Here is an 18,953-nt window from a genome sequence, read left to right as displayed (position 1 = left end):
CTGCGGCACGAATGAAAGACGCTGCCAGAGCGCGGGCGCGCGCGTGCAGCTCCGCCACAATGGCAATAATCAAATAGCCAACTGACTAATGCGGTAGTGGTTCATTCATGAGACTAGCGTCTATGTAGCAATGCAACTGGACTGCGGTCTATTTGTTGCCAGCACAGTGGTCATAAGTTGTAGTGAAAATGTTGCACAATGTACCCGCTGAGATTTGTGCGCGCACTTGCCACATTTCTCCGTGCTACGTCGGTCGATCGACGGCCGCCGCTTGTAACTCAGAAATCATTAAATAAGGAATGCGCGATACTTTATGGATTTGCGCGCCGTCGACGATGAGCATACATATAAAAGCGAGTGGGCAGCTTGGCTCTATCGCTTGGGTGTTGTGTCGAGGAGCTGCGTTTGCGTTTACGTTGGCACTATGCAAATCGCAGGCGAGGTCTATCGCTGGTAGTAGATATCTACTCATTGCCATGACAAATAGGGACATGCGCGTTGAAGTGGCATGCCTAAATTATTGTTAACGATTTGCGCTGTTAATATGCCTCGTAATTTGTTGTTTCTGCACAATTTTTAACGATTTCATTTCGCTAAAGCATTGACGAAGTGCTGCTGTCAGGCAAGGCGTATAAATCAATGGTTTGAATATGCAAAGCGTGGAGCTTGTGTGGGGAAGGTGAAAGGAGATGCAGTACGTGAGCAGTTGAATGCAAAGCTATGGTCAAAAGAAGCACTACATTCTCTGCAGTCAGACGAAAGAGGCTTAAAAAGGTGGTAGTTTGAATAAATATTTTGTAAAGCGTTGCCACCTATTTGAAATTTAAATCAATTATTCGTAACCTTAATTAAAATTTTAAATATGGGTGTCAAACGAAAGATTGTTAAAAAACCATAGTTTTGAACATTTAGAGGTAAGGTGAGGTATTTTACAAGGGTTGCCACCTATTCAAAAATTAAATTCAATTAATTAATTGCAATATGGGTATCAACCGAAATGGGTTTGGAAAGGTTTTATTTCTAAACTACATATAAAAGTGTTGCCACCTGTTTGAAAAATCAAATTTTACTTGAATGGGGGGAATAAGGTAATTGTAATACATACTTATAAATGCATTACAATATGGGTGGCAGACGAAAGAGGTTGTAGTTTGAAAATATTTTTCAGAGGGTTCCCACCTGTTTGAAAAGTAGAGTTTTATTAAATTACACACAAGTTAAAGTGTCCAATGCAAGAGTGTTTAGAAATCTTTGTTTTTAACATGTAGAATTTTGTTTAGGTGTTTGATTGGGGTTGCCAATTGTTTAAAAATTAAATTCCATTAAAATTATTTTCGAAATAAAATTAATACCAAAAACACTGGTATCAATCGAAATGGGCTTAAACAGGCTTAATTTCTTTGCTACATGTAGCAGAGCTGCCACCTGTTTAAAAAATCAAAATTTACTTGATGAAGGGAATTAGGTAATTGGAGCGTGTATTACAATACGGGCATTAGACGAATGAGGTTTAATAAGTTTGTAGTTTGAAAATATTTTGTAGAGGCTTGCCACCTGTTGGAAAAGTCGAATTTCATAAAATTATACACAAGTTAAAGTGTCAAACACAAGAGCGTTTAGAAATCTTTTGTTTGAACGAGTTTTTTGCGGTGTTTGAAGAGGGTTGCCACCTGTGAAAAAATTAAATTCCATTAAAATTATTTAATAAATTAAATGCATTATTTCAATATGGGTTTTAAACGAAATGGTCTTCAAAGGGGTTTATTTCAAAGCTTAATGTAGCGGGGTTGCCACCTGTTTGAAAAATCAAATTCAACTTTAATTATGGTAATTAAGTAACAGAAATACTTATGAATGTTTCACAATATATTTGTCAGATTATAGTAAATTAAAATTATTTATTAATTTGAATGAATTAATAAAATATGGGTATTAATCGAAATGATTTTGCAAAGGATTCATTTCTAAATTCTAATGTTACACTCAGCGAAGCGGGTGATGGCAATCTAAATAGTTATTACCTGATCCTGCCTCCAGTTATCGTGACAGCCGAGATACTGTGTTCGTTCACAGTTTTTGTAAATGCTATAGCAGAAACAAGATCTGAGTAAGTCCAGTAACATAGATCCGTTGGTCGTGGGAACAATCTATTAAAGCATAAGCAGAAGGCAGCGTTGATCTGGATCAACTCGAGAATTAACTGCAATTGTTCCGGATTAAGTCCGAGTTAATCAGGATCAACGCTGCCGTCTGTTTAAGCTTTAAGATACCTTACGATTCATCGTGTTTCCCATAAATCGCTGTCACTTCATTTCGTTTCGATTAAATGGAGGATCTTTCGTCTCGACGACTTTTCCTAACTTCCTCTTCTATCTATCTGGGTCTGTGCCTCTCTAACTCATTTAGCTGGAGCCTCATTTAGGGCAATTTCTCATCTTCGCCTTTTCCTTGACAAATTTAGTTGCGCCATCATCGGCTCTTAAACGAGAAAATTTAAGTAAAGCACTTCCTTCGGAAATCATCAAAGTCTATCAAGATCAATAGGAGATATTTTGGTCACAAGACTCAAGCTAAACTTCAACAATATTGAACTCAGAATAGACAATTTCAAATCAGTGCATGTCCTGCTCCTAACCGATCCTAATCTTTTCTCTTACTCTTTCATTTCAGAAAAGTAAATAAAATACGAAAAAATCAGAATGATCGATCCCGACTTGGATGACACGCATCTCTGCATCAAATGCAGTACAACGATTGTCGGACTCGAAGCTTACATCGAACACCGTAAAACGCGTTGCACCAAACTTAGCAGCGCCGCCGTGCGCACCAACAAAAGGGGACACGTCTCACCGCACGCTGTGCCTACAGAAATAATTTCCACGCCACGTGCACATCTCGACCACACCTATGACGCATTCGCCTTCACCGAACCGCCAGAGTCATATGCCAAAGAAGCGACACACGGCGGAAAAACTTCCAAGTCGCTTGCCGATGCCTATGAACTGCCTTACGAGTTGGGTGCCGATGTGTTCTTTTCCTCGCTGCAGCTGCAGAGCGTACAAGCAGCCGGACCTTCAACGAGTGGCAAGCAAGGAATGGGTGCGGCGCACAGTCAACCATCGACTAGCTTGCAACAGCGACACGACAAAACCGAACACGCGGATCCGATTGGCCCCCAACCCGATGAGCCGTGGATGTCAGAGGCGCATGCAAGCGGCAGCAACGCGCAACAACAGAAGTCCTATGACGATTTCAAACCCATGGCATTTGAACAAGAGTCGCCAGAAGCTAGCGAAGAAGAAGAAGAGGATGTTGACGCGGAAATGGAGGAGGATGAAGAAGATTATGATCCTATAGCCGCTGCGCATGCGACTGGTGGCAAATGGAAGCCACCAGCAATGCCGCACTCACCACCAGTCGTGCCCGAAACACACACGGGTGGAAAATGGCGGCCGGAGAATCGACCAACGTTGCACGTCGCGCACACACAACTTGCACGCATCTCGCCTAATTGGGATGAACATGCCTATGAGTTGGAAAACGCCGAGGCGCATGAAGGTCAACATCCACCTGCCGAGCATACGAAGGGGAAGTGGATACCTGGCACGAAGATGCAACGCCTCGAATACAAAGAGGAAGTGGTTGAGTTGGCGAAATCTGCGAATCAGGAGTATTGGTGTAATATATGTTGCCGACGCTTGAAGAGCAAGACGAACTATGAAAATCATCTCAAAACTGGTTATCATAAGAAGCGCGCAGAGCCCGAACGTCAGCTGGAAAAGGCTACGCTGGACGATATACAGCGTGGCGATTTGAGTAAAAGTTTCACGCTGGCGCTAGAAGAACCCCAGCCGTCCACCAGTGGTGGTGTTAATAAAAAGCGCAAGCGGCGCGCCAACTTGATACGATGTCAACTATGCAAGCACAGCATGTTGCGCCATCTGGTGGGCAAACATTTAATTTCGCACTTTCACTACCGGCGCATGCAAATGAACCCGGCAAAATCGCTGCCTATGATACTGCAGAATATACACTCGGTGGTGTTGCAGTCACCATTTCAATGTCGACCCTGTCGCTTCTATACGAACACCGAGGAAATGTTCTTGCAGCACTGGAGTTCACCCGAACACTTGGACGCCTCCGAAGGGTTGGGCAAATTTTGGTGCAGCTACTGCCACTTCGAATGCGAGGATAACAACCAAATGCGGCGACACCTACTCAGTGCCGAGCACAAGGAAGTCATACTGGCCATCAATCGCTCGGTGCCGATTTGTATTAGCAAGAAGCTAAGCATCGACTGCACACGCTGTCGCCAGAGCTTTCGCTATAACGTCGAGCTGCGTAGGCATATGCTGCTCTGTCATCCAGACAAGCAATTGTGTGGTACTGCGTCGGATACCTACCAAAGTCGCTACAAGTGTGGACTGTGCGCAGAGTATCTTCACTCCAAGGTGGCATTGCAGCGACACGAGAAGAATAGACACAGTATAAGCAAATATTTTTGCTCTATATGCAAGTTGGAGTTCAATACGCCTTGTAAAGCGCGCAGACATCGGAAGACGGCCGAACATCGGGCGAGCGCTGCTGCGGCGGAAACGAGCGCGGATAAGAGGCGTAAGCGCGAGACAACGAAATGCGTAAAAAGCTGTGATAAGTGTAATTTTGTGTAGGTTTTTTTATGCAGTAAATGGAAGCTCATGAAGTTCTAAAATCGCACTTTCCCTCTTTTACAGCGCCTCATCGGTGGTTGAAGCGATGTTGCATGAGCTTTCGCATCCGAAAGCTGAGCCCACGCGCAGTACAGTTATCATAAAGGCAACCAGCAGCAATGACCGTGCCAGCGCCAGCACCGACACCAGCAAGCCTACTGAGAGGGTGCAAAAATCACTTGCGAATGAGAAGCAAGTGCCGGTGAAGTGTAAAGACTGCGACGAGCTGTGCGCCAGCAAAGAGGCACTGAAAACGCATCGCGATACATCACACCCGCTGCTGTGTCACATCTGCTTGAGTTGTGGTGAGAGTTTTGCGCTGGCGCAAGCGCTTGGACGTCATACGCGCCACTGCCAGCCGAAAGCAAGCACTTCGAAAGAGGCTCTCCAAAGTACAGGCGACAAGCAGGTGCAAAGCAGCAGTCGCTGGAGCTGTGAGGATTGCGATTTTAGGTACTTTACTCCTACCTCCACTTTCTACTAAACTTATTTTTTTTTTAACTCATTTCGCCACTTTTCATTTTCAGCGCTCCATACGAGTCAGAACTGATCTTTCACCGCCTGCATCACACTTATGGTCCAATGAGTAAAAATCAGATCATTGCTTGTCCTATTTGTTCGAAAGAGTTCCGCAAACATTCGCTGCGTTGCCATTTGCGTCAGCACACAAATGAGAAAATTTTCGTTTGCGAATTGTGCGATTTGAAATTTTCACGGCGTCATAATCTCAAAGATCACATGAAGAGTATACATGGTGTACCACCTGTAGGGGTGACGAAAGATCAGCAAACCACTTCGACGACTGAGGAATCTACGAAACCTAAGAAGCGCAAAACTGATGGTGGGAACTTTGCTTGCGACACTTGCTCAAAGACTTTTGCCTCAGAGTGAGCATTGTACTTACATAATTTATTTTAAATTCTTTCATACAATTTTTGTTTGTAGAACGAGTACTGAATGACCAAATATAAGTTAATTTAGTGGTCTCATGCCTATCCCACTGGGCCGAAATACTTCTGCAGCTTGACATACCGCTTATCCAGCTCGAAATTATGGGATGAACACCTATGGTCGTCATTCCGTCCAAAATGCTTTGCATTGAGACGTTGTTGAATGCCCCCATTGTGTCCAGAAAGAAACGCAACACGAATTCTCCGTTCTCCAGAGCTGCTTCTATTCATCAAACAACATTGTGTAGGGCAGTATCTACTTATCTTCCTTTCGTGTAGGCATGTTGTTCCTTTGAAATAAGGTGACCCGCTACGCTTTCTTTGATGCGTACGTCTGTTAGCCTCTCCATGGTCGTTGAAGAAACGATGTTAGGCTAATGAGCCTGTAATACTTTGGGTATGCGTGGGCACTTCTGCCCACTATTGGCAGGAAGAGCACGCTCGCAGTCCTCCAAGACGTTGGCACTTAGTTCAGCCTTATACAGCCTTCAAATATGTTGCTCAGCCAACCCCTGGTCCTCTGACCTGCCTTCTGCAGCATCGCAATAAATATGCCGTTCAGTCTCGGCGACTTATACTGTGAAATTGGGCTCAAGGTCCGCTCCAGCCTATACGGCGTCACCAGTTCTCTTGCAAGGCTACCCTCTCCTGTGATGGATACTGCAGCGTCAGGTAGACCAGCTGGATACTCGACCTCAGAGAAGTGAGTCTGTAATGATAAAACGAAAGATTCTTCGCCACATTGAGTCCACTCGACGTCGTTATTTTTAATGAGTTCCTGAGCTACACAACCCTTGGACAGGACTTTGCTTAGTCGCAATTCATTGGAGCTTTCGGTTCTACTACAGAAATTCCTTCGTGAGCATCTTTTTCACTACGTATGTTTTCTTGTAGATCTTTAGAAGATCCCTGTACTCATCCCAACAATCGTTAGAGTCAGCACGCTTGGCTAGCCTACAAGTTTTCCTAACCCGTTTTCTAAGGATACTCAGTTCAAGGCTCTACCAATGGAATTCTCCTCAACTATAGACACTCACCTTACTCCAGTCTCGTCTAGAAGGAAACTTCACCTGAAATCTATCGTATGAGGTATACAGTCTGATTTTTTCTCTGATTCGATAAGCTTGTCAAGAATACCACTATGGCCGTGCAGCAGGGCTCTCCATCAGCCTGACTTCTTGAGTCTTATTGCCGAGAATGCAGCAGTTTCGCGGATGTGGAGTTCTAAGCGCATCAGAAGGATACGACTTAATTGCTCCCGTAGCACCTGCACAAGTTGCTCTTGGTATACTGCCTAATTTTCTGACGTTGTATTGTTTGGCTGGCCCCGTAAGTTAGTATTGGTCGTACGATAGCAGTGTACATCCAGAGGACAAGCTTTGGATTTTATCCTCAGTTCCAGCTGAATATTCTTTTGCACGTATAATAAACTGTCATTACACGCCTTTCGATATTTGTCTTCCAGCGCCGTTTGGTGTCTAGTACGACACCCAAACACATCGCCTAGGATGGCAATGTGAGTTGTCTTTATTTTCTTGTCAAACAGCACCAATTCAGTTTTGTTGGGGTTGATACCCCGGCTCTTTTACTCGCCCGGGTTTGTAGTCCGAGAAAAGCTCGCTCTAGGATTTCACTAATCGTTGAGGGGAATAGACCTGATGCCGCCACAACTACATCATCTGCATATACCTTCACTACTTTGTTGGTTGTCCAATAGAATGTCGCTCAGTTCAACCACCCATAGCAGCAAAGACAGAACTCCCCCTTGGTCCGTGCCTCCAATTGCATAACGGTACATTGTAGTTGACAACTTCATAATGGACAGTTTCTGTTGACCAGCCCATGGTGTATGCATGTTGATCCTTGAAAAGTTTATGTGCCAGTCAAAAAGTCTACCTAATGCCTTTAGCAGGAAAGATGTAATACTTATTGGTGGGAAGTGTTATGCGTTCCCGGTTTGGCAATGAAGACAACTTTGACTATTTTCCAGCTTTGCGGGATATAACTCAATCTGATAGTACATAAATACCTTTGCCATATCCAAGTCCAATCTAGGAGTTTAACCTGCTACAATAATCAAATCTGAAACTCTTTATCTACATCGGATTGAACTTCAGTGATATAACGCCCTCTCTCACAGAACTCGTTTAGCATTCGATAGAGATGCTTTCTAATGCACCTATGTGAAGGTTTTGCTTCGAGAAAATGCCGGCTTAGGCTCTCCCAAGGGCGGCGCAAAGTTAGGTTACTTCTATTTAGCATTTGGCCATTACCACATACATATCGACGGCTGAGTGGAAGATCGACCTATCTCGGCAGCCAGTGCGAAAACGCCTTATCTGGGAGTAGTTTCCGTATTTGTTGGCTTTAGAGTTCCAAATTCGTTCTTCTAAAATTTCTAAAGGAGATACTTTTAGAACAATCTTCGTCCAGAGAACTGAATTTACCTATGGTCCGAGAAGGGGTGATCATCAAGTAGCCTCGGAATTGGAAATGCAACACGATAATAGAGAAACTATTAGAAATATCTAAGTCCTCACTTAGAATGCCTCGAATTTGCTCCGCCCAATAATATCGGCTCTCCGGATATGCGCCGCTCTTCACGCTTACCGTCACAATGTCCTCACTGCTGAAATTTTGTAAAATTAGTGCTTTGGATTCCTTTCTGATGATCATGATCTTGGTCTGCCTACTTGTTTCTGCACCATCAGCTTAAATTTAGGCATCCCGATCCCGCAGATACCGCTACTGCTCAGCCACGGTTCCTGTAGCAGGACTACGTCGGCTCCACCTTGCTCAAGGAGGAGAAAGACATCTGCGGACGCCGGCTTTGAGTGTTCGAGGTTCTTTTTACAGGATATTCATCGTCCAAAGTTTTCCTCAGCCATACCAATTCGATGTCCTCGTTTACTGAGGCTAAGAGCCTCTCTTCCTCCGCCTTTCATAGAACCGTCCGATGCTGATGACGGATCCATACTGAGGCTTTGGTCGAAATTCGTGTCATGAGCTGAAGATGAAAGAAGGTTTTTCATATTTTTAGGCTATTTGCAGAAAATTTAAAAGTCGCAAAAATAATTTTGAAATTAAGTACCACATGCTTGAGGAACTCTGTTTATTTCAGGATCCGATTTTGGTATATTAGCAGTTAAATTATCTATTAAGTTTAATTCGCTAGCAGCTCTCGTCAGTTTAAGAAACGACCTGTGGACTTGTCGTCCTTATGCTTTTCTGCCAGGTCGCAGCGGCCATCCGGCTGATTGCTGTGACTTGATTAACAACTCAAACAATAATCTTCCCCTGCAAATAGAAATTAAAAACGTTAATACCCACTTTTCATAAATCCTCTAAAGCAACACACCCACTTATATTTTGGTTACACAGAATTTTTTCATCTAAATAATTATTTTCACACAGCATACATTTCCGTAATAATAAACCGCTCCGGCAGACCCTCAAGTCAAATGGCTGACATTTATGTAAACAAAAACTTATATTAAAATTCACCAAAATTTATTCCCTGCACAACAGAAATAGTTTCGCCGCCAACCGCTTATTGCAATGCACAGTACGCACACTAAATATAACAACAATAATGCGATACACTATGACCACTCTTATGCCACCAATATTCATTTACAAATTACAAAATTACAAAGAAAAAAACTAAGTGTTTCGCAAAATTAAATGTCGCCAAAATTAAGAAACAACAGACTAGCCACAAATTGAAAATTCCTTTAAAAAAAAGGTTTGGTTTGGAAAAATTTGCAAGGCAACTACTAAATAAATAAGAAACAAAAAAAAAAAACGAATTACTGCCAGAAGGAAATGAAAATAAGTAAGATGCCTAAATAACTCATTACAGTATAGCGGTAAAGGTGTCGATGTGTGCAGGAGGAAACAAATATAAGCTTGTTCCTTCTAGCATTACACACATGCCATATATTTACATACATACATATGTGCCTGGAGATAGAAGCGCAAATATTTGCCTTACCACAGTCTCTCACCCACTATGCATCCGCACGTTGATGTTTGTTCGTTTTTTTGTATTACGCAAGCAGGCGTTAAACGCCTCAAAGTATGCAATGCATGCACAAATCACATACGCGGTTTTTTCGGAGAATGCAAAATGTCGCTAAGCAAAGGCAGCCTTGCTTTCTTTATGTTTTTTTTTGGTCTGTTGCTAAAATTCATTGCGTTCGAAGTGCACTGCAGGCCACAGAAATTTTTCCATTTTACTACTAAATGCGCTATAAGGATGCAATTGTTTTCCAAATATACATACAACTATTTACAAACATATGTAAGTATGTTTAATTTAGAAATGGAGCAACAAAGGTTCTGCTATTATAACGAAATATGAAATAAAATATTGTTTTTAATTCGCTTGCATTCGTTTATACATATATGTATGTATGTATATGGAATAATATGCGAAGGTGGTTTGCTTAAGTCTAAACTTAGATTATTAAACGGGAACGTACCTACCAAGAATTTAATTAACTGGACAGAGGGCAGGGGACTCGGAATGAACCGCGATAAAACACGAAGTAATTCTCTTTTCAAGGAAACATAGGCTTCTTACAGTCTCCTCGCTAATTTCCCAGTTTGCGTAGATTCCATGCAGTCCCATCTGCTCAATGAGAACACAAAACTAGATGGATCTTCCGACTTTGAATGCAAGACGTGCAGCCTCTCGATGCCTTCCAAGCATTGCTAAACGAAGTATTTACCCAGTTTCTGATGGCCGAAGGTGGTAGTGCTGTAACTAGTTTCGCACCGAAGAATTCCCGGTCTTAGCCAAGTGATCAGATGTCTCATTACCAGGTACTCCCGAGCGACCTAGCACCCAGAGTAAAGCAAGCTCGTTATGTTTAACAAAATAATTTAGTTGAGACTTTCAATGCCGAATTAGTTTGGAAGTAGCTAGAGGGATGGCCGGTGCCTGAATTGCAGCTTCGCTGTCCCTCCAGACACGTAAACTCCTTCCCCTCCACCTATTTTCCACCACGTATTCCATGGCTCAGCCTGGAATACCGAAGCATATTTCCCAAGATAAAATTTAAGTGTATCCCCATTATCTTCGATAAAGACCCCAGATCCTGACACAGAGTCAGTTTTGGAGTTAAACCGACATTCAGTCTCAGGAAACTCAACATTATAGAATCTGTTCAACAAAAGTAATGGTGGCAAACTATTCTGTGGCATTGAAAGATACAAGCGCTCAGTTCTCGACTGCCAATTTCGCAATTCCGCTGCAATTTCTTTCTCACCCCACTAAGTGTTCTACCAACATCGGTTTATTTTAAGTCTGCAGTTGGCCTTTAAGGTGTCCCTACATATGAAGACACAAACTGGCGGTAAGAGATTGACAAACACCAAGACCAAGGGGGAAATTAAATTTTTACACGGATAGATCCAAGCTAGATAATACGGTTAGCTACAAAATTCTCTTTGAGAAATGAGGACTGGAATTACCCGTTTATCAGGCAGAAGTTCTAGCAATAAAGTAGATTGGCCACCTTAAAATTCATGTCGTAACGAAGACTACGATTAATATGTTCTCGGATAGCTAGGCGGTCATAAAATCAATGTACGAATGTTAAGATCAAAACATGCTTAGGAATGCCTAAATGCCAATAGCGCTGCCTTCAAAGTCAGCCTTATAAGTGTCCCGGTACATAGCAACCTAAAAATTAAACATTAGAAATACATACCATTATTCAAGAGGTGAATCGGTCATGGCTAGATGAGGGTCTTGTACAACAACTGGGCTATTGTGGCCGCAAAACCAGCGGAAGAACTGCTTAGTCTCACAACCGGTCATTGGCTATTTGCTAAGCACTCTTCGAGATTAGAGATGTCACATGAATATTGCAGAAGTTGCAGAGACGAGAGGGAGGAAAAAACAGTCGAGCACTTATTACGCACTTGCCTGGTTTTGGTTAAGAGCAAGGGAGGATTTTTAGGTATGCACTTGTTTAGTTCTCTATCCGGTGTAGGAATGAAACCAATGCTACGCTACATAAGAGCTGTAAAATGGTTCTATGGAAAATAGTTACTGAGGTTACCGTGGTTCTCAATGGTATCACCATAGACCTGAAAGGTCTAAGTGAGTTGGTAATTTGAACTGACTATCACATCAACCTAACCTAACCTACCGAGAAAAATTATGAAACTGTGTCTTCCACCTTTGGGTAACTACCTTTTTTAATTCTTTCTCTTATTTGGCACTACAAACCTTTCCCGCACTGGGACGAGACCAGAAAACATCGCCAATTGCCTCTCTCATTTGCCAATTGGCCTCAGTTGTTCATCCCGAATGCAGGCAGGTCCTTCTGTATTCTATCCTTCTATGGCCAAGCCAACGCAATCGTTGTACTTTTATGTGCTTAACAATGTTCGTCATTCCATTTTCTTCGTTACCCGTCGCCCACGCGAATACGGCCACAAATTTTGCGTATAATAGTTAGTTCTCGCGAAAGCCTTCTCATCTTTGTTCCACATCGTCCGCGTTTCTTTGTCATATAAAATAGTGGGCATGATGAGAGATTTTCAGAGATATGGCATTGAAGTGGCAGCTTTTCTTCGTGCTATCCAAATCGACTGTAATATCCACGACACAGACCAATTAGTCGATTTTCTTATCGAGGGTATTTCTAGGACTTGACGCGCTTGCAAAATCTGGTATATGGGCAATACGACCGACTGGTCTGAAGCCACACTAATAAGACTCAGTCAGAAGAGCATCACACAGTAACGTCGTTAGGACATTGTATGCAATGTTAAGACATCTGCGGGTTTTAAGCAAAGAATAGGATCTCCATTCTGTTGGATTTGACAAAACTAGCTGAGATACCAATCTTTGAATTGAAAAAACACTGCCACTTCTTTGTAGCCGCCTAAACTATCTTGGCCAGTATAATGTCGTCTCATGAGATCTTCTCGATTTGGAGGCTCTTTATTGCTGTTTAAACCTTGTCTGGAGTGGAGAGACGTAGGCATCGTTGCTATAAATTATTCTGGATTCGTACTCATTAAACGCGCCAACTGCGAGGACCTTCAATAGGGTTGAAAAGGGGTTTTGTTCAAATCATTTTGTTGCATTTCTCGTGAGAAATGTTTAATCTATGAAAACCTATTATTGCTGGGTCTAAGCATTTATGATTCTTTTATGAATTTAAATCGTTCACTTACGGTAGCTCCTAATAGGTTCACTAGTGTTGTTACTATGTATCTTCCTAGTGTTTTATATCTAATATTCGCAAGATTTGAGCATTCACAGTAAATACTATTTTCGCTATCTTCTGGCTGACAGCTGCGGCAAAATTTATTAAAGTTGATGATTGTAACTATTCAGAATACTTTTGTCTTTGAGCTTTTAAGCAGATCCAAGGTCTTTGTCCTGTAATATGTTGTACAGCCAGAATTCCTCATATATCTTGGCATTCTGTATATTTCGCCATCGGCTTTTAGCAAGACTAAAGAGACATGGCATGTACCCTTAACGTGTATTATAAGATTTCCCCTAATATCTGCAGGCACAAGTTACGCTCTTGAAACTACTTGATTGCTGGCTTATTTTCTAATCAAATTTTTAGGCCGCATTTCTACCCGACAGTATCTTCGCGTTTTTTCTGCTCCTTTCTTCGCTTAGTTTCTTTCTCTTGAATACTCTGCTCCCATGGTGGAATAATAAAACGGTGTTTGTCAGTAGAGACGTGTTTGTTGTAATTTTGACAAGATCGGCATGCTTATTTTCCGTGCTGCCGATCATAATTTTTATACTACAATACTTTTGGAAATATTATCTAAAGTACTCCACTTTAGTAATTAGTTGTATCACGATTTTTTAAGAACTTGGTGTTCTCAGAACAATATTAATATTTAAAATTTCTGAATTTGTATAATATTAAGCCAAATGGACTACACTAGAGTAGAGTGGCTGTATGTTAAAATTAGTAATCCACTTATATTTGCAATATTTATGTGTTTTAATCTATTTAAAAAATCATTTAGACTATGTTCAAACAGGCCAATTAGCTGAGGCAATTAAGCTTTAAATTGCGGCATTGAGTTTGGTGTTCACACACACGTCAGCTGCGCAATTAGCGATACGACAGTACATTCGGTACCATCACACAATCTGGTGCGGCCATCTGGTCTACCTCATTGACAACTAATAATTTGAATTTTTGTATGATAAATTGGGTACAATTAAGGCTTAAATTGGTGAAAAGGTTCTTAATTGCCAACTAAATAGGTGCCTGTTTGAACATAGTCTTACAGTCTTATAGGAAATTGCCTTATTTTACGACCTTTTCTTTTTTATCAGTTCTAATATATGACCAAGCCGTGTGGAGCTGTCGATACAAACATATATTCAGGCTTATAAACTTGTAAATATATATATTTTTACATTTATTACTACAGTATGTACAAATGGATAAAAAGTAGTAAATAATTAGTACCATTTCTACTACTTTAAAATCCCTGACCGGAACTTGTTATTATTATACCATGCTCTGCTCCTATTTTTTATTTCCCGGTATCACTGAAATGCGCTCACGTAGCTATTCGCAGGAAGCTGACCTTTTGTTTACACTAACGTGGTCAATTTGGTTCTTTCGATCCTTATTTGATCAGGCGATAACGAAGTGGATTTGTGCATATTTTGATGTTGATTTCAAGCATGGTTAACTATCGCGTCGAAGTAGGTCAACCTTCCTCTTTTTTGGCGTGGCTCCGCCACTACCACAATGGTTGCTCCAATTTTCCAGAGCATACGAAAGGGCACGTAGGAGTCGGGATAAGTATAGCTACGCATAAAATTATTCCTTGATTCAAAAGCCATTGTCATCCATATTGACAGAATAGAATAGATCCAAAAAGTCATGGACTCAGTGCTGCACCCTCGTAAAAGCGCAGTTAGTCATGCATGTGTGGCCGTATGTGTAAACGTATGCGCCGAAGGCATAGTGGCAATATACATACACACATTAAAAATACAAACAACTTTTTGTTGTTGCGCTAACATATCCTTGGTAGCCTGAAGTGTTGCATAATTGCACAAGTCATATGCAATATGAAGTATTTAGGTAGCATGAACGGCTCCCACACTGACCATTCCGAAAAAACTCGAAACACATACTTATACACACAAATGCACCTCATGCTTGGCAATTGTGCAAACAAAATGCATGAACGATAAAAATACAAAAAAAAAATTCTCGAAATTGAGAATTCTGGGATGCTATTATTCGTGCTACTCATTCAATGCTTACAGCTTATGAGATATGTATCTGAATGCCGCTTGAGATGGCACTATTTGTCGTCCTTTGGTAGGATTTTTTCGATTTTGTGATTGCATTGTCATCGCCACCCAGCGTCGTCACTATTACCAACCATTGTCGTTGGTTGTACGGCTGGCTGTGTGGCTGGCTGGCCGACAGGCCGCAGGAGGAGGCGATGCCTTGTTGGCGCTTTTGAAATGAAGTTTTGTTAAATTGAGTCTCAAGTGACGAACATCACAAAAAGATGAGCATAAAAAATTCCTACAACGAATTCCTAATGCGTGGCACCGACAACTACATAGCTGGTGACTACATACTTGTACATAGTGCAAGTTAGGAATGAGAGTTGGGTAGCAGCGCATATGAATTGATCAGGATTGCGGCACCGCATCAATGTGCTTGGCTGCCGCTGCATTGTCGTGAAGCATTTAAAGTGAATCGCAAGAGTTGGTTGTGGCATTGGAGGCCATTAAAATGAATTGCACTGCACTTTGTGCCATCAACAGAGCTCACTCGGAGCGATTTGCCGGGAGTGTGTGTTTGTGTCTGTATTTGTGTGAGCGACGTAAAATAAACTCCCGGACTGAGCACTGAATGATGCAATATAGAAATAACTAAAGCAAAATATATAGTGAAAATAAAATAAGCAAATGCTAGAAAAGAAACAGCACATACATACAACAACTCAACCAGCAAATAAGTTGTGAAAACTGAGAAAATGTGGAATAAAAAGGAAAATTAAAGAAAGTAAAAAGTTTGGTAGCCATAGAAAAGGCAGAAGAAGCAGAGCAGCCAACTTCACAACACATTTGCGCCATTTCAATAAAAGTGAATTGCTGCGCATTGAAATTGCAAAACATGGCATTTCGGGTACGGCACTACGACGGCACGCGGTGCAGCGGCGGCATGTCAGCGTCACCGACCGACCGACCGACCGACCGACTGATGAGGAAGTGGAAGTGGGTAAGCTTTAAATTTTCCATGCTGCTTAAGTGCAGTGGACCAATGCCACTACGATTGCACTGAAGGCGGGTCGGCAGTGTGTGGAGCAGGTCAGCTAGAAAGCGAGTGAGTGAGTGAATGACGACCTCAAGCTTAGAGACAGCTAGCCAACCAGCCAGCCAAACGGCGATGCAGGCAACCAACCAAACAGCCAGCCAGCCAGCCAGCCCAGCAGTCACTCAACGACTTTTATTATTGCCACACCACTGCAATTGTCAGGCGCTGGGTATGGCTGGATAGCTTACTGTTTCACCCAACCCCAAATGGGTGCGGAAGTAATGTGCAACTACTATGACCACTGGCTGCTATTTAGTTGAATACTACATAGCATTCTAGCTGTCGTTTGGCTCGTTAGTCGTAAAAGCAAAGTATCTACATCAAAATACAGCGACAATAATTTTGAATGTGCACTAAAATAAATTTCACCAAATAATCATTGTACAAGGAGTAGGCACTTACGCGCTGGGAGTTGAGGTTATGAGAATATTTTTTTTTTTTCTTAATTTCAATGCATTAATTAAGTATGTATGTACATATTTAGTCCACATCTTTATTCAAAGTTTCTTTTTCGTGTAGTTTTCTAATGAAAATCTAATGACATGGCAACTTGCTCTTTCAGGAAATTACATTTCATTAAATAGTCGGTTGCAGGCATCGTCATTGTTATGAGTTCTACCAAAAAAAAATTTGTTTAATCGTTATTTTAAAATTTGCGATCAATAATAAGCCTGTTCCAGGTACTACAAAGTTTTGCGGGTTTTACAGGATTTTTTAAAATATACCTTATGGAAGGTGTTAATAAATTTCTGACATTTATTGTATTGTTCAGAAATAAGAATTAAATCTTTTGGATAAAAAAAAATAATAATTCCTCGACTGTTACTTTTTCGCTCAAAATTAATGATTATTGTGCGAAGTTTTATTTCTGATCAAAACTAGTCATTATTTTTTTAGTTTTATTTTTTCATAAAAAAAATTTTTATATATTTATTAAGATTAATTTTTTTGATCGAAAATAAAGATCGTTTCTTGAGAAATGAAAATTACTTAATTTTATTTTTTTTTTTGTAGATCTAAACAGGCAAAACGCCACACCGCTTTTCTAATATGTATGTGTTCTTGTTGTTATTTTTTTTGCTTTGCACTCTTCAGCTCTCCAAAACTACAATAAAGTAAGTATTTTTTATTAATAAATACACACATGCATACGTACATATGTATGTATGGAAATACATTTGTTGTAATTTTCGAGTGACAAATGGCAATTGAGTGGCAATATTCGCTGACAATTGCTTAACAAAAAATAGTTACGACTAAACACTCATTTAAAAAGCGGCGTTGCGTTTTATGTTTTTTGATTTGCTAAAAATTAAATAAAAAAAATGGGTTCAAGAAAATAAAACTTAAAACATAGATACTAATTTCAATTAAGTTCAAAAATAATAATTTCGGTCTATTCTGAATATCGTCATCGTCAGTAAAAGGGACCATACGACCACCGTCAGCCATTTTACTGACGATCGTTTCCGATGACGATATTCAGCATGGGGCCGATTATTTTTGAGCAAAAAAAATAAAACTCAATAAATAACCAATTTTTATGATAAAAAAATAATAATAAAGCTCATATAATAATTATTATTTTCGATCAAAAAAACAGGAAATCACAAAATTATCATTATTTCAGAGGAAAAAATTACATTCGAGAAATTAGTCTCGTTTTTGATCAAAAAAATCTTACTCGAATCGAAAATCAGAATATAATTTTTAATTATAATTTTCATGTACATAAAAAGAGATACTTATACATATCGCCGTTTAAAGTACAAAACCGCGTAACTGACATTTGCTGTCAAATATTGGATTTACTCACACAAACTCTTGGCTCAATCCTTATCCATTCGTCATGAAATATACTAGGGATGGGTAGTGGAGGGTGGAAAATCGATATTTTCCGAATTTCGAACAATGTCCCACCATTCGATTTATCGATTCGAAATTTGGTGGCCCAAATTCGATTTAATTCGAATTTTTAACAACTTTTTTTACTGAAAATGTAAAGTTAGTTTGTAAGAAAAATAACTTTAATCGAAAAAAGATTCAATTGAAATCGCATTAATGTCTTCTTATGCCGTATTTCCACTAGACATTTAAATAACAAAAAATGTATGCCATTTAAATAAATGCCATGTGGAAAAGAACTTAATGATTATTTTTTTAATGTAATGACACGATTATTTTTTAATGCCCGACTTTGCAATTTGCCATTTAATGCCTAGTGGAAATCCAGCATTAGCTTCACAACCAAAAATAATTACAAACAAGGAGTATTTTTTCACGTACTTATACATTTATACCTATGTAAACAAAGTCGTACATTTAATGACAACGTATTGTATAGTACTTGGCAACGGTGTGGCAGTATGAGTTAGTGAGTCTGGATAGTTAAAATTTCAGTAACGCGGGTCTCTCTTGGCAGCTGAATATCGTTGTCCGCAATAGGTGTCAAGGCAGTCAAGGAGCTAGAGTCTCAGAAAGTGGTGACGGACTCTCTATGAATGCCGTTTATAGCTTGTCTGTTTAAGGTAGGTTTGAACAACATCCTTGTACTCGAAAAGATGCCTTCAAATTTTTGGCAAGTCTGACTTAAGGACCTGGTTGAAAATTGCGGTTATCTGCGCTATCAAATGTAGCCCTTAAAATGTTTGAATTGTGCACCTTCCGAATTGGTGTGCCAACCACGTAAACTCCTGGTTGAAGCCTGACCTTTCTCCTTGAGTAGAGGTCATCAATTCTATTTTCGGACGCCGATATCGAGCAATCGTCAGCGTATGAAATCGGGAAAATTCCCTACGTTGGCTGAGGAAGCTTCGGGATACGGAAGTTAAACAAAGCGGGGATAGGACACCACCGTTCTTGTTTAATTCTCCTTGGCTTAGAAGTTTGATCTCGAAAGGGAGAGAGGAAGCCTCAAGCGTCTTCACTACTACGGATAGTAT

At 40.6% G+C, this 18,953-nt stretch overlaps 1 protein-coding gene across 1 annotated transcript in view; it reads left to right on the top strand.

Moving 5' to 3' along the window:
- Positions 1-2,687: 2,687 nt before the first annotated feature.
- The window catches only part of LOC118735699 (zinc finger protein 546), a gene marked incomplete at its 3' end in the record, with an annotated part of 29,505 nt that continues 13,239 nt past the window's right edge, over positions 2,688-18,953 (top strand). Inside the window, 3 exon segments of the mRNA XM_036465620.1 lie at positions 2,688-4,666; positions 4,734-5,162; positions 5,237-5,596. Of these exon segments, the coding sequence (XP_036321513.1) occupies positions 2,700-4,666; positions 4,734-5,162; positions 5,237-5,596 (2,756 nt within the window).

This window comes from Rhagoletis pomonella, unplaced genomic scaffold (genome assembly GCF_013731165.1).
Source record: "Rhagoletis pomonella isolate Grant_MI unplaced genomic scaffold, Rhpom_1.0 Rhpom_scaffold_00003, whole genome shotgun sequence".
Classification (NCBI taxonomy): domain Eukaryota; kingdom Metazoa; phylum Arthropoda; class Insecta; order Diptera; family Tephritidae; genus Rhagoletis; species Rhagoletis pomonella.
This window is presented reverse-complemented; position numbering and strand designations above follow the sequence as displayed.